A 16,285-nucleotide genomic window follows, 5' to 3' on the forward strand; every position below is an offset into this window, starting at 1 on the left:
AAATGGAATTGATTCCTTGTCTCACCATTTAGCATTATTACATTGAAGTTAGAACTGTTCTTTCTTTAAGAGTTAAATGTAGACATATGCTAGCCTGAGAACCTAACCATTCCACAAATATTGTGGTAGGCTTTGTGTGGTGACTTAATAATGGGTAGAAGTTATTGTGCAATTCCTGTATGTCAGGTCCTGTGCATTTTGTATATATTATCTGATTATTTCAGTAAGTTTGTGATGCAGGTAACTGCTACTGTCTCTATATTATGAATGAGGAAAAGCATAGAGAAGTAACTTTCCCAAGATTACAGAGCTAACTAACACAATCCCTGCCTTCGTAGAACACAGTATTTAATAATATTTCAAGTTCCAAGTAGTTTACAAAGTAATATAGAGCGAAGAATAAGAACTTTGGTGAAAATACAAAGTAACCGTGAGATTAATCAGTTGTTAGATCTTAAATAAATCCCATGCATAGGAACAGTATTTTACCCAAAAATTGTATTATCCATCTTTTTTACCCATCTTACTCATTGGACTTGGCTATGCTTTTTGCTGGTCTTTCTAAAAATAATAATAAAATATTCAAATAATGATCAGGAGAAACATTTACTACCCCTTCTGCGTTTCAGAAGGAACTGCAGGAGCCAGCCCAGTGGCACAGCAGTTAAGTGCGCACGTTCCGCTTTGGCAGCCTGGGGTTCACCAGTTCAGATCCCAGGTATGGACGTGGCACCGCTTGTCAAGCCAGGCTGTGGCAGGCGTCCCACACAGAAAGTAGAGGAAGATGGCATGGATGTTAGCTCAGGGCCAGTCTTCCTCAGCAAAAAGAGGAGGAGTGGCGGCAGATGTTAGCTCAGGGCTAATCTTCCTCAAAAAAAAAAGGAACTGCAAATGATAGTTCTAAACAATGACAACTGTCATAATTTTCTTTCCAAGGTTTGAAGAAAACACTACTCATCTAAGTACATAGATTCTAATACCTTTATTTGAAAACCAGTTTTATAACATAATCGTACTCCACACTCTATTCCAAGAGTTTAAGTGTTGGGCACATGTTACAATAAAGTTTAACTGAGATAACTAATTTAAATCTGGTAGTTTACTTACACTGTATATTTCTAGAATTCCTATTGCAAATCAAATCACACGTAGCTTTCTTTAAATTATTAAATAAGAAAATCTTAAAAAGACATTCTTTATGCTTGGTTGTCCATCTTGAGAGCAAAATCTTTATGTGGCTTCTTTCAAGATCAGAGTGAAGTAATTCCTAGAAATTTAAGCTGCATTTTTATGGATATACAGTGTTTCTCTCCTATCAGTTTTCTTGGTGGGGAGGGTAGGTAATGCTATTTTTTGGTTAAAAATTTTAATTATACCAAAAGAAGAAACTAATAGATTTCTCCCCCCAAAACTCTGGGAAATAGGTTTCTTTGAATAAAGAAAACCTAATGTCGGGATCTTCTAAGGTAAATGAGAGTTTTAGTAGTGTTAGAAACTCTTTATAGTATGATGAATCTTTAGAAATTTCTTGAAAGATTCTGTTATATTAGAAATGGATGTAGTGTCATGGCTAGCATGAAATAATGAAGCAAACTATTTTTCAATGTAACAGCCATCAAAATAACAGTGAAAGCATTTTCCCTGTACTTGTATAACATGTAGCCTTAAGAATCTGGTATTACTGCTTTCCTTCTATGTAAAGAAAACAGGAAAGACACTAAAAAAATTAAACCTTTCTTTAGCAAAGGACCGAAATTGCTTGACTTTTTTTTAAACTATCAGCTTTTACATTTTCCACTGGATAAAACTTTTGTCTGGTCATTGTATATTTCTAACACAATTTCAGCCTCTGTATCATTATACAGTACCCAAAAGCACAGAGTGGGATTTACTATTTTAAAAGTGTGAGATTTTTGTCTTTGTGTTTACACCTTGTTCAAAAGAAAGATTAAAATGTTTATTTGCTGCTCGTTTTGCTTTTCCCATTACTGGAGCTACTGCTGGCACTAGTTGGCCTAGCAGAGCTGCCCATCGGTGAAGTGGAGGTTGGGAAGTTCAGCTCTAATACTTTAATTGAAGCCTGAGAAGCAGAAGTACTTGTACTCCTAGATGACCTAGAAGAAAAAAACAGCATTATTACAATTTAATTAAAAATTTATATTTTAGGAGAGACCCCTCATTAAAAGTAAAACATACCAAAATCCCACAAGTAACTAAAGAGATCAAAAAGTACATCTATTCATAGTGCTAATAAATTTTAAAAACATGATCATTAATAATATCAAGAAATTAGTTTATAAAAAGGAAAAGAAAGGTAATAAACATGAGAGTTTCAAACCAGTAAAATAGTTCAATATTTTTCTATATGAGAAAAATGTTTTCAACTATAATCAATTTAGAGATGGAATCCTTAAGCATAAAAGGTAACAAAAAGAAGAGGGGCATGGGAATTTGGGTGCTGGCAAGAGTGATCAAAACGATAGGTTATGTAACTTAAGCCAAAGAGAAGAAAGCGAGAGGCCTGCTGACAGGGGTCATTTGAAAAGTGTAACTAGCCATACAATTCTAAAATGCTAAGTTTTAAAAATATATTTTAGGAAAGTACAGGGATGTACCTGGATGCTCAACAAGTTTACATAGAAACTTTCTTTTTTTACTTAAACACTATCTTTTCCGACATCCCTTTTTCTTTCTGAAATCTGTACATAGACTAATGAAAAATAAGTGGCTGCTGAATGATCTATCTGATGATAAGATTCTGGATAAAACTAAACTGCAGAATAAATAATTTCCTTTTAGCAAAATGAAGCAGCATAAATAAAATCCTCACTAAAAATTTTACCATGTGGTTTTAATCATAAAAATCATACTTCATATGTCTACAAATGTAACTTGCCCTTTTATGGTTTAAAAAATTCTCCCCCTACTCAGAGTTGGCCATGCTAGATGTAACCTCCAAGATCTCCCTGTGGTTATCCTACTGAAATAGCTGGTAGTCACGAAGCACTCTGTGCCCTTATAGAAATGGTGACACCAGATAGAAGTGGGAGGGGCCTTGCTCTGCTGGCGGTTTTCTGCACATGTGACTGACTTGCGAAGGTGGGTAAGAATGAGGAGAGCACTGGCAGATCAACAGCTGTGGCGATAAGGAAGTGGCTGGCTTCCCTTAAGATAGAAGCTGTGAGAGTTTAGGTGGTTTTATAACCTTCCACTTACCTTGCTGATAACAGTGAAGTCTGTGAAGGAGACCTGGAACTCTGACGACTGCCTTTAGTACTCGCTGCAGGCAGCTCTAAACCATTCTGGAAGAATATTCAAGAGCGATCGTTAGTATCACTACATTTTAGAAGAATAATATTTTTAATTAGATTTCACTTTATGATGAATGCCGTAAGTTTCTTACTTTCATGAAATGCTTAAGAAATATTTGTATTTAACTAGAAGGTACTCTCATTACCTGTTGAAAGTATGTTTGAAGGATAATACGGATCTCAGCATTTTGTTCTGTGACATCAACTAACATTTCATCAATGATCTTGTGAAACTGTTTCACTTCACGAAGATTGATGTCTTGTTCTTCCAGTGTTTCATCCTTTGTGTCTTTGAAACGACGTATTTCCTTGGTGAGTTTTGCACACTGTTGGTCAATGGTAGTCAATTATTATTTAAACCTATTATCCAGAACTTAATTTTTTTAATGGACAAAGGAGGATTTGGGTTTACCATTTGGAACTCCAAAAAATGTAAATATGACATCAGTTTTTAAAAGACACCAATACCTGTTTAGTTACTCTCTCTAATTTTGGCTTCTGCTCCTCAGTTTCTCTCCTTAGTTGAAATGAATAAGCCTGCTTCTCTGATAATTTTTCTTTGATGTTATTTGTTAAATGTTCTATAACTTCTAAAGTATTTTCCATGCTCTGCAGAAAATGATGTATTAACATACTTAACGGTTAGAATCAAAAATAACATAACTTGCCATATGTCAAGTATTCATTTAATTTTAATTCATTTATTTTTGTATATAATATTTTATTGGTAGATAATAAGTATAATGGTTTTATGGATCAAAATTAAAATCCATAATTTTATGGATTATGATTTAATCCATAAAGCCAAAAGTATAGCAGTTTTATGGATTAAGCTTTATAAATAATTCCACGAGGAAGTATTTTTACGTGGTATTTGGGGGGAAATAAGCAATTCAAAGACTATTGAAAGCATTTCACAATTCATATCATCTGTTGTTCTACTTTATTAGCCAAAAAAAACCACCTCCCTTTTTATATGGAGCCTGCTTACCATATACATTGTTTCCTGTTTCAGCAATGTGCTTTAGTAACTACTTTCTACTGGATTATTTTTATCCTTCAAACTTTTTTAAGGTGATCTTTAAAGGATTAAATGAAATAAAAGTTCGTTAAGTAAAAGTTAGTGGATAGATCATAATTAGCTAGCTAAGATTCATCAACTTCTTAACAGGTAATTGTTAGGGGTCCATCCTGTGCTTGCACTGGGACTTTTTTTTTTTTTTTAAAGATTTTATTTTTTTCCTTTTTCTCCCCAAAGCCCCCCGGTACATAGTTGTATATTCTCCGTTGTGGGTCCTTCTAGTTGTGGCATGTGGGACGCTGCCTCAGCGTGGTTTGATGAGCAGTGCCATGTCCGCGCCCAGGATTCGAACCAACGAAACACTGGGCCGCCTGCAGCGGAGCGCGCAAACCCAACCACTCGGCCACGGGGCCAGCCCCTGCACTGGGATTTTTAATTAATTTATTTAATACTCCGAACACTTATTTTTTTCTCATTTAAATGAAATTTATCTCTTAGTATCTACTTCTCTAAAACATTGTCTCCTTTGTACAATATAACAAAGTATAGTGATAATAATGATTAACTTTTACTAAGGGCTTATTACTAAAGCCTGTAGAATTTACCTGGATGTCTTCCTGTAGTTCTCTGATTTGTCTTTGTTTGTATCTGTATTTTTCATCAGCAGCTCTTTTTTGTTCTTCCAGGTGGATTTTTAGCTCATATTCATCACCTAGAATTTAGAGAACTTTTAGTCTAAATTTCTAACATGCTGTGTAGAAAGCAGTTGTAAAGTTTTACATATGTTAAACTTCTAACATTTTTTGTTTTGAAAGCTTAATAAATTCCTTATGTCTCCTTGTTGAAAAACAGATGGGCATGTGGTCATTTTTGTTTTTTCAACTTAGAGCAGGCAATGGGTTGCTGTTTTCTTCAGATTTGAAATTAATTCCCTAGAGAAGTGATATGCCGTATCACTAGAACACTAGAATAATGAAAATAACACTTAGCACTTACTAAAGGGGGAGGGGGTATGGTTAGTTTTCCTGACTCAAACATGGTACATTTTTGTTTTCCATGTCTCAGTGTTCTTTTTAAAATAACTGTACAGCGTAATTAAAAAAAATTTAATAACTCCTACATACTAGATGGAGTCACTTTTTTAAAGGATTGCTTGTAATTGTTGTTGCAACTGTTGAGCACTTGCAAGGTGTTTTCTAGAGCATAGATTTCTTTTTCAGCTTTGTTGATCTTAGCATCCAAACTGTCACCTTCCCTTTGAAGTTCTTCCTTTTCTTGAGCAGCCTATGAAATACAGAATAGAACTGATTGAGTAAAAGTATTACCTTGGGGGAGAATGTCTCTTTTCAGGGCAGGAAATATTTAACTCACAACAATACTAATTTGCCTGGAGCCTATGTGCAGCACCAAGCATTTATTTATTGCACTTGATTTAGAGCAGAAGACCACATCCTCAAGGCCTTCAAAATACAGCACATAGGATACAAAACCGTGATGGAAATGTAGTAACTAACCAAGCTTACATTAAAACTCTCCAACAAAAATTACCAAAAAGTTAAGCAGGTATAAACTTTACTGGGAAGAGAAACAGGGCTAACTAGAAGGAGGTTTCAAACTATATGTTAAATAAGAAGAATGTATGTTTCTGGCTTGAAAGGCTTAGAAACACCCTCATTTTAAATCTTAGAAGTAAAAGAGGTGAGCAAGCTACACCGAGGAAAGTGAATGCTTATCATTCCCAACCCAATTATGTGTGTCTTATTAGAAATAGGATTTCAACATCTTTGAGCAGTTAAGTGATGTTAAAATTAGAAAGAATACTCACTTCAGTAGTACATGCTGCAGTTGGAGCCATATAGAGAAGATTTGCATGGCACTTGGGCAAAATGACATGCAAATTTGTGAAGTGTTACATATTTTTAAAAGGAAAAATACTGCATGATTCCACTTACGTGAGGTATCGAGAGTAGTCAAATTTGCAGAGCTGGAAAGTAGAATGGAGGTTGCCAGGGGTTAGGGAGAGAGGGAAATGGGAGCTATTGTTTAATGGGCACAGATTCAGTTTTGAAAGATGAAAAAAGCTTTGGAGACAGATGTTAGTGTTGGTTGCACAACACTGTGAATGTACTTAATACCACTGAACTGTACATTTTAAAATAGTTAAAATGGCTAATTTTATATATATTTCACATTTTTAAAATAATTTTTAAAAATTGAAGATAATCATGATAAATGTGGCTAGAAAAGTGATGTCTATAAATTGCTGAAAACCAAAACTTCCACAGTGAGAGGACATACTAAGTGACTTTTTCCAGCTTAATTCTGTCACTGTACTAGTATCTCTAGAGTTGTACCCAAACAGTTCCAAAGAACTTCTCCAATTAAGGGTTGACAAGGATAGCATGCATCTAATAATTTTATTTGTTAATTTATTCACTTCCTAGGTATGTGTATTTAAGCTAGAATGTGGTCATTGGAAAGGTTTTATTGGTAATATTTCTTAACATTTTCACTGTTTTTTGTTTTATTATGCTTCAAAATATGTTATACATGTTTTTATAGCAAATAGTACATAATAAAAAATAAAGCTTTAGCAAAAAAAATAAAGTTCTTAGATAAATTACATCTAATTCCTTTAAACTGAGTCTAGAATTAGCAGCCATTTATTTTGAAACATAGTGTAGTGGAAGAAAGAGCTAAAATAAATCAAAACAGCTAGATTTTAGTTGTGGAGTTGAGTAACATTAAATAATTCACTTCCCTTCCCCGAGTTCAGTTTCTTTATTTGTCAAATGAAGGGGTTGAATTTGTTCATTTATACAAATTCCTGATCTAATTCCACATTTGCCTTAAATTTCTAAAACTCTAAAGTCCCACTTGTCTCTAAATCAGAGATTATATAATGTATACTTATTACCCAGGATTAGAAAAGCTAATATTTGGAAGAAACTTTTATTTATACCTTTCTGTCAACATTTTAAAGCATTTCCTAGTAATTTCATTGGAAACATTAAATTGTGGTCAGAATTGGACTATTTCCAAATAAAGAGGAACTTGGAAATGAGATTTGAAAAATGCCAGACCCTCACTGGTTACTGATCATATTTTTCAGTCTGGCTCTTAAGAGTGAGATACTAGAAGATACTAGGGTGAGTGAAAGGACAAACAAAACTATGTATACCCCATAGACACGAGGCTACTGCAGGACCAAAAACGAGGGCTATGGAGTGATTGTTTCTCCCAAAAAAGATATGTTAAAGTCCTAACCCCCAGCACGTCAGAATGTGACCTTACTTGGAAATAGGGTCTTTGCAGATGTAGTCGAGTTACAATGAAGGCATTAGGGCAGGGCTTAAACGAACATGGGAAATTTGGACACAGACACATTCCCAGAGGGGAGACTGAAGAGACACAGGGACAATGTCATGTGAAGATGATGGCAGAGATCATGGTGATGTTTCCATAAGCCAGGGAACACCAAAGATTGCCAGCAAACCACCAGAAGCTGGGAGAGAGGCATAGAACAGAGTCTCCCTCAGCCCTCAGAAGAAACCCGCCTGCCGACACCTTCGTCTTGGACTTCCACCCTCTAAACCAGGCGACAATACCTCTCTGTAGTTTAAGCTACCTAGTTTGTGGTAGTTTGTTACAGCAGCCCTAGCAAATTCATACAAGGGGTCAACAAACTTTGTACGTAAAGGACAAGACAGTAAATATTGTAGTCTTTATGGGCCATTCAGACTCTGTCAAAACTACTCATCCTTATTACCACTGATATTGTAGTATGAAGGCAGCCATACACAACATATAAATAAATGAGTTATGTATTATATGTTCCAGTACTTATTTACAAAGCAGCAATGGACAGCTTTTGGTCCAGGGTCCATAGTTTGCTTACCCCTGAAATACAACATGCAGAAGGCAGAACAGTGGTTAGCACAGTGACCAAATTCCTCTTACCCAGTGCTATAAACATACATACATGTGCCCATCAGGAAAGATCACCTTTGGGAGGAATGTAAAGGATATAAGGAAGGGAAAGAATCTTGAATTGACTAAATTTATGCACTAAGTCTACCACATTCAAAACAGAAGTGACGGTTAACTTCTAATTGGCAAGTTTAAGCTTTTCCCAGCAGTGAAGCTGCTGAAGTATTATTTTCAAAACGTTAAAAATTATTCTCATACAAATATAAAATGAACATGTGCCAAAAATTTCATTCAACTCAAGGAATCAGTAAGACGTTTAGACAAGTTCAGAGGAATTGGACAGATTTTATATATGTACACAGTCAGAAATGCTGAAATAAATTTGCATATGGATATGAAACTAGTTAATATCTTTTATGGCAATAAAATATAATGCTTGTGTTATCTTTCCTACAGAATGTAAGTCAGTTGTATTTCTACTGGCCAAAATTCCTTTACATTGTTATGGACAAGAATCATATGCATTACTATCAGTTTTCTACAATTTAACATCTATCCCTACAGTTTGTAAAATAGGTTAGTCAACAGAAAATCAGTCAAAAGTGTGCACTCCTATAGAATCAGATAATCCTTAGAAAATGCCAAGTCTGGTGTCACCATGCAGTGGCATTACTGCACACCCATGGACTGCTTTTGACCATTTTCAGGTCATGGGTAATTTTTCTCAACATAAGCCAGACTGAGTTTAGCTATAAAGTAAGTTTCATTTTTACACATTTGGCACATGTGGAGTATTATGAGTACAACGTTTAAATATGCTGTGCAATGAACAATGGGAATAAGTGGCAAGCTGTGGACCCTGGAAAAGATGGAAAGTGAAGTGTGGCATCAGGAAACTGAGAAAGGTAACTGATAGCCTTCATTCATATTCATTATACTGATATTTATCCAGCACCTTCTCCGTAAACAGAAGGAATACTCTTCCTCATAAAATTTGCCTGTTTTCCTAAGATAACAATAACAATAATGATGGCTAATATTTATTGAGGGCTTATTTTGCTCCAGGTACTATTTTAAGGGCTTTACATATATTTTCTCATTTACGCCTCACAACAAAAGTAAGAATATTATCCTCATTTTGCAAGTTAGAAAACTAAATTTAACTGTTTAAAACCAAATTGTTAAATAACTTATTCAAGGTCACCTACCTAGTCAGTGATAGAACCAAGATATGGACAAAGGCACTTTAACACCGCCAGTACTTTTGGGTAACTTATCACAGCCCTTGTTGGTAGAGAAACTTAACTGGAATTGTAACATCTACCTTCTTCCCAACACTTACAGTAGAACCTACTCTTCACCCCTTGGGAACCTTTAAAACTTGAGGAAAGTCCTGTTAAGATTGGGCAGAAGCCTGAGGTACTATAGACTAATGAGTTTCAAGAAGGATCTGAGAGCTGGGACTCATTTCTCATATAGGTTAGGTGGAGTTTCCTGAGCCAAGGTAGCAGGCAAGCACACTTAGTATTAAGTGTTAAGGGTAGCCTCAAAGAAGGGCTCCAGAAGGAAACTTGGAAGATTAAGTCAGAAGGGAGGGAGCACCCACAAGGGCCATCCCCTAAAGGTGTGAACTGGGAGATCTTCCCACTCCTATCTATCTATGATACAGGAAAAGTGAGTTGTTACAATTTCCATCCCTTCTTTATGGTATTTTGAGTAACTTCCCAGACCTCTCTGTAAAGGAAATCACACCTGTTCAGGGTATTTTCTACACGGGAAAGATGACTATAGCAGTACTCAGCAAGGGAACTGTATCCAATTCCTGATGACTTCTGAATTTCCCCTTATGGGTCACTACATAAAGATAACCATGAGATGGCAGACAACACTCAAATATTTGAACAGAGCAGATTCACCTGATCTGTTGTCTCCCATCTAATATGAAGACAAAGGAACAGCCCTCTTCCTCTCTGGATATCTGCCATACCAGGACTGCAGTGGTAAATTGGAGTGTAAGATTTCAGAGGTGGTATGGCTCCGGGTGATGATAAGGTCTAGGGTGTGCCCATATGAGTAGGTGGCTATATCGAAGTCAAGCTATCGAAGTCAAGCTTTGAGCCTGAGGTGCTGAACAGGTTGTCACATACATGCTAAAGACACTCAGATAGTAGATCTTACTTAGAGTATGAGATTATGAATCTTGAATAAAGGAGGGGAAATGACATGACACAAATGATAGCAAAAAAAAGAAAAAAAAGTCAAACAGTGGTCCAGACCTCTCTTTGACTTCATGGACTGGAGGTGTATAAAACTAATGGCACTTCAGTACCTCCATCTAGCAACTAATGTTTCCTGGCTCTAATTAAGTGCAATAGCTACTAGAGTGATGAAATTTGAAACTTCGTGGCAAAAAAAAAAAAAAATGCAATTTTAGTTAACAAGAGTTAACAAAGGATACTTCATTCTATCACAACTGTAAATCAATTAAGATTACCTTTATTACATAATAGGCCTGTGTTTTCTCCTCTTCTCCTTCAGGAGGCAGCATAACAACAGTAAGAATTTCATATCTATTCTTCAGCTTATCAATTTTACTTAGCCGCTCATGAAACTCAGCACTAATATGGAAAGAAAAAGAAAAACTCAACACTGAAAACCAAACAACATACTTTTTTTTAAAAGGATTATAGTGTTTTTATAGAAGACATTTGTATTGGGTTACTACTGAACTCAAACAGGTTAAATATGTTCTCACTTTTCAATTTTATAATTCAGTGTGAAGGGTCTCAGATTTCACCCTATTTGAAAGGTAACAAGTTAGCCTGCCACAGTTTCATGGATACTGACAGAAGACACAAGATTCCCGGCTCAGAGAAAAAGGACTTTATCACTCATGGCAAACCAAGTAGCATGAGCTTCCTGTTTGCATTGGTTCCCCTTGCTCCCGAAGTTTCATGCAAGTGAGGAGTGGTTCAAATGGATGCTGCAAACACAGGCTTACGTCACAGCTCAGGAACCTCAAGCTTAGGTAATCCAAATATTTTATAAAGCGAAGAAAACAAACATACCTAACTTTTGCTCCAGAGAGAGATACTACTTCTAGCTTCCAAGGCTGTTCACTATCTAAACATCTTTTAAAAGATAGTCCAATGCAAACCAAAACCACACTAAGATCACCTCGCACTCATTAGGATGGCTACTATCAAAAAACAAACAAACAAAAGTCTTGGTGATGATGTGGAAAAATTGGAACCCTTATGCACTGGTGGTGGGACTGTAAAATAGTGCAACTGCCGTGGAAAACAGTATAGTGGTTCCTTAAAAAATTGAAAATAGAACTACCATATGATCGAGCAATCCCACCTCTGGGTATATAGCCGAAAGAACTGAAAGCAGGTTCTCGAAGAGATATCTGCACACCAAAGTTGATAGCAGCATTATTCACAAAAGCCAAGGGGTGGAAGAAACCTAAATGTCCATGGACAGATGAATGGCTAAACAAAATGTGGTATATACACACTATGGAATATTATTCAGTCTTAAAAGTAAATTCACATGCCTCAGGGATGAAGCTTGAGGACATTGTGCTAAGTGAAATAAGCCAGTCACAAAAAACCAAATACTATATGATTCTACTTATATGGGGTCTCTAAAGTAGTCAAATTCATACAAACAGAAAGAATGATAGTTACCAAGGACCACAGGGAGAGGGAAGTGGGGAGTTAGAGTTTCATGGGTATAGAATTTCACTTTTGCAACATGAAAAATTTCTGGAGATTTGTTGCACAACAATGTGAATATACTTAAATCTACTGAACTGTACACTTAAAAAATGGTGAAGATGGTAAATTTTACGTTATGTGTTTTTTACCAACATTTTTTTAAAAGATAGTCTAGAACAGGACTGTTAGTGCCTCACCTTGCAAAGCATGCAGAAATACGAGAAACCCATGGAGAACTGTCCCCCAAGATTTAGATTCTTAAATCTGCTGGTTACTTTTTTCCTTTAATTTCCATCAAGTTATATTTTATGAACTATTTTTAACTTATTTTATAGTACTAATAATGCTAATCTATGCATGGGAAAATGGAGAGTGACTCATTTGTCTGCTACAACCTCATGAGAGTGAGCCATCCAACCAAGGTGAAAAGAAATTTTCAACCTACCAATTTTCCTACTCCTAAAGAAAGTTGATGGCAAAATATATCAAGCATCAGAAGTTACAACTTTGCTTATATTTTAATGTTACTATTGTTTCATCAGAAAATATTTACTGATCCTTTATGTGGTTGTAAAAGACAAGGCTTGTGGGCCTTTCAGCTGAAGATGGTGGACTGAACACAAGTATATCTCTCCCTCTTCCTAAAATGGAAAGATGAAAGGAGAAAAAGCCACCACAGCTCTGGGAACAAGACAGAATTTCTTCATCAATTCATGAAAAAATGGAAAGCAAATGGGATACAATTGGCGGGGGGCAGGGAGAATGGAGATACACACAAAAGATTAATGCAGAAATAAGAGCCATTTTTCACCAAAGAAGTCTGGAGAAAATCCAAACTCAGGAATAAGAAATAAAAAGAGCAAGAGTGATCTCTGAGGGTATTGTCAAGGTAATTAATAAAGGGATTGCCTACAGAACATCTGGGCCACTTTCCTCAACCCCTCAACGTACACAGAGATGTCGAGCAATTATTTATGCTCCAACGATAACCCTCAAAATTACCAGTGTCTAGCATTGTATGTTGGAGCTGGAGAGAAAAGCAAAAAATAAAAAAGATGTAATTCCAGGCCTCCACAGCAGTGGAGGTTAATAAGAAAGAGAGGCAGTTCCACCGAGGAATGAAATAAAATCTTTATCACCCAAAATAAACTCCTTTAGAGACAAACTTCCTAGGCTCCTGAAGGGACAGACTAGCCCAGAGCCTACAGTCTTCCCATTTAGAGGAGAGACCTGTTGGAGAAAGAGATCTATCTAATTGAAGAAGAAACCCATACCAGCAAGCTGTACCAATCACCACGATTATTAATCAAGCGTTTGTTAATAAATACAACAGAAAGTCAAGGACTATCAGACATTTGTAGAAAGCTAACAGCATGAATGAAGACAACAAAATGAGCAAAGACAGAACAGACCCTAAGAGAAACAAAGATAATGAATGGGGTAGAAGAGAACTTTCAAAGTATTCTAATTACTATGCTCTAAAAGTATTCCCAAAATACCCATAAAATAAGAATAGGCTACTATGAAAAGAAAGGACAAATGAAGGAACAAGAGTTCTTGCAAATAATTTCCCCTTTTCAATTTAAAAGTCGTGAAGATGAAAGATTGAATCAGTGAGTTAGAGAGATGGAGAAAGAGAGGCAGAGGCGGGGGTGGGGAGGAGATAGAAAGGAGGAGAATGAGGGGGGAAAGAATGAGAAAATATAAAAAAGTGGAATAAAAAGAATAGAAAATTAAAAACAAGAGAAAAGTTAAGAAATCTGGAAGACAGATCTAAGAAGGCCAACATCCATTAAAAATCAGCAACAATTGGGAAGAATAGAGAGTGGTGTGAGAGAAAAATTAAAGAATAGAAAAATATTTTCCTGACCTGAAGAAAGACTTAAATGAAATAATTGAAAGACTTCACCAAGGGTCAAACAAGGAAAATGAAAAAAGATAAAACACCCAGACACGTGGAAATTCTGAAACCCCAAGTATAAAAAGATTGTCCCAAAGCTTCTGGAAACAAAACAAAAACCAGATTCCCCACAAAATAAAATGAATTAGTCCAGAATCAGACCTCTCATAAATAACACTGTAGTCTAGCAGAATATGAAATAATGCTTCCCAAGTTCAACTGTAATTCAAATATGGGATAGAATAAATATGTTTAAAACATGCAAGGATTCAAATTTCAGAAAACATCAAACCTGAAAAAAAATTCAACTGAGTCCGCAAAAGTGAAAACGGGAATCCAAGAAAATAGGATGACAAAGGATACATGAAAGATTATTAAACCAAGAAACAAGTAAAACAGGTTGAAATGATGCTGGCAATTGGCTGTACAGTTTAATGCAAGTTATAAGAAAGGAGTTCTTCAAAAAGTAGAGACATACTATTAGAAACAATAAATATGGGGCCAGCCCAGTGAGGCAGCAGTTAAATTCGCATGTTCTGCTTTGGCAGCCTGGGGTTCGCCAGTTCGGATCCTGGGTGCAGACATGGCACCGAGTGGCAAGCCATGCTGTGGTAGGCACCCCACATATAAAGTAGAGGAAGATGGGCAGGGATGTTAGCTCAGTGCCAGTCTTCCTCAGCAAAAAGAGGAGGATTGGCGGCAGATGTTAGCTCAGGTCTAATCTTCCTCAAAAAGAAAAAGAAAAAGAAACAATAAATAACAACCTGAAACTATAATCAGGGATTTCAACAACACATGAAAGATGGAGAGAGGAAATGCACCAGTAAAAGACGCAAAAAGTCTTATTTCTCTTAGGAAGAAAAAAACAATAGGAACTAATTAATCTTCAGTATTCCTAGAGAAATAGGAAGATTAAAATTTCTTTTGAATTTAAGAATAACCAACAAAATAATTAAAATTAGAGTGTAGATATTCCAATAATTAAAGAGAAAAGAAGGAAAAAACAAAATTCAGTAAAACTAATGAAAGACAGGAAAGACAATAAGAATACCTACCATAGGATCCAGCTATTACACTTGTAGGTATTTACCCAAGAGAAAAGAAAGCCTATATCCATATCAAGAACACACATGTCCATAGCAGCTTTATCTGCAATAGCCAAAAACTGGAAACAATTCAAGTGTTCATCAACAGGTAAATGTATATATAAACTGGGGTAGATATACACAATGGAATATTACTACTCAGGGATAAAAAGCCGGGATCAGCAAGGCATCCTGCCCTGCCACCTGTTTTTGTACAGCCCTCAAGCAAAGAACGGCTTTTACTTTTTTTTTCTTTTTGCTTGAGGAAGATTGTCACTGAGCTAACATCTGTGCCAATCTTCCTCTACTTTATGTGGGATGCCACCACAGCGTAGCTTGACGAGCACTGTAAGGTCCATGCCCAGGATCCGGGCCTGCAAACCCCGGGCGACAGAAGCAGAGCACATGAACTTAACCACTACACCACCGGGCCGGCCCTGGCTTTTACATGTTTTAACGTAAAGTGGTTGAAAAAAATCAAGAGGAAAATTGTATTTCATGAAAAATAAAAATTATATGAAATTCAAATTTCAGGGTCCATAAAGTTTTATTGGAACACAGCCATGCTGATTTATTTGCATTGTCTATGACTGCTTTCCTTCTACAATAACAAATTGAGTTGTTGCAACAGAGACCATATGGCCCACAAAACCTATAATATTTACTATCTGGCACTTATAAAAAAAAATGCGTAGAATACAGTTAAAGTAGTACTTAGAGGAACTGTTTAGCCTTCAAAGTTGAAAATTAATAGCTAAGCATCTATCTCAAAAAGTTAGAAAAGGAACATCAAAATAAACCCACAAAAATAGAAGGAAAAAGTAGTAAATGTGAGAGCTACAATTAATAAAATAGAAAATGAATCTGCAATAGAAAAAATCAGCAGTAGTTGATTATTTTCAAAGAGTAATAAAATTAACTACTGACTTATCCCACCCAAAGAAGAGAAGTCACAAATAACCAATAACTGCAGCTGTTAATCAATAATACAATGATATTGTGAACAACTTTATGGAAATAACTTTGAAATTTTAGATTAAATGGAAAAATTTTCCTAGAGAAAAATATAATTTACTAAAACTGACTCAAGAAGAAATACAAAATCTGCATTGTCCTATAACCAATAAATAAATCGAACCAACAGTTGAAAATCCTCTTCAAAAAACTCCAGGCCTCCAATGGCCTTACCAGTGAGGTCTTTGAAAATTCAAAAAAGATATAATTCTACTCTTTTACAAACTTATCCACAGTATAGAAAAATAAGGGACACACATAAATCATTTTATGGAAGTAGACATAAATTTAATAACCTGATA

At 35.8% G+C, this 16,285-nt stretch overlaps 1 protein-coding gene and 1 non-coding gene across 3 annotated transcripts in view; one reads left to right on the top strand and one right to left on the bottom strand.

Moving 5' to 3' along the window:
- Positions 1-967: 967 nt before the first annotated feature.
- Positions 968-16,285, bottom strand: part of CCDC39 (coiled-coil domain 39 molecular ruler complex subunit) — a 42,841-nt gene continuing 27,523 nt past the window's right edge. The window contains exons 14-20 of one of the 2 annotated variants that reach the window (XM_008519906.2): positions 10,757-10,880; positions 5,457-5,616; positions 4,938-5,044; positions 3,780-3,920; positions 3,458-3,637; positions 3,217-3,302; positions 968-2,114 (exon numbers count right to left, since the gene is read on the bottom strand). In XM_008519906.2, the coding sequence (XP_008518128.1) occupies positions 1,958-2,114; positions 3,217-3,302; positions 3,458-3,637; positions 3,780-3,920; positions 4,938-5,044; positions 5,457-5,616; positions 10,757-10,880 (955 nt within the window). In that variant the 3' untranslated portion in view covers positions 968-1,957. The remainder of the gene's footprint in view (positions 2,115-3,216; positions 3,303-3,457; positions 3,638-3,779; positions 3,921-4,937; positions 5,045-5,456; positions 5,617-10,756; positions 10,881-16,285) is intronic. The other variant, XM_070583203.1, reaches the window with a different exon arrangement.
- On the top strand, positions 6,152-6,253 carry LOC139077138 (U6 spliceosomal RNA). The gene has a single exon (XR_011529481.1). It is a non-coding gene; the product is annotated as a U6 spliceosomal RNA (small nuclear RNA).

The sequence above is a fragment of the Equus przewalskii genome, chromosome 18 (assembly GCF_037783145.1).
Source record: "Equus przewalskii isolate Varuska chromosome 18, EquPr2, whole genome shotgun sequence".
Lineage (NCBI taxonomy): Eukaryota > Metazoa > Chordata > Mammalia > Perissodactyla > Equidae > Equus > Equus przewalskii.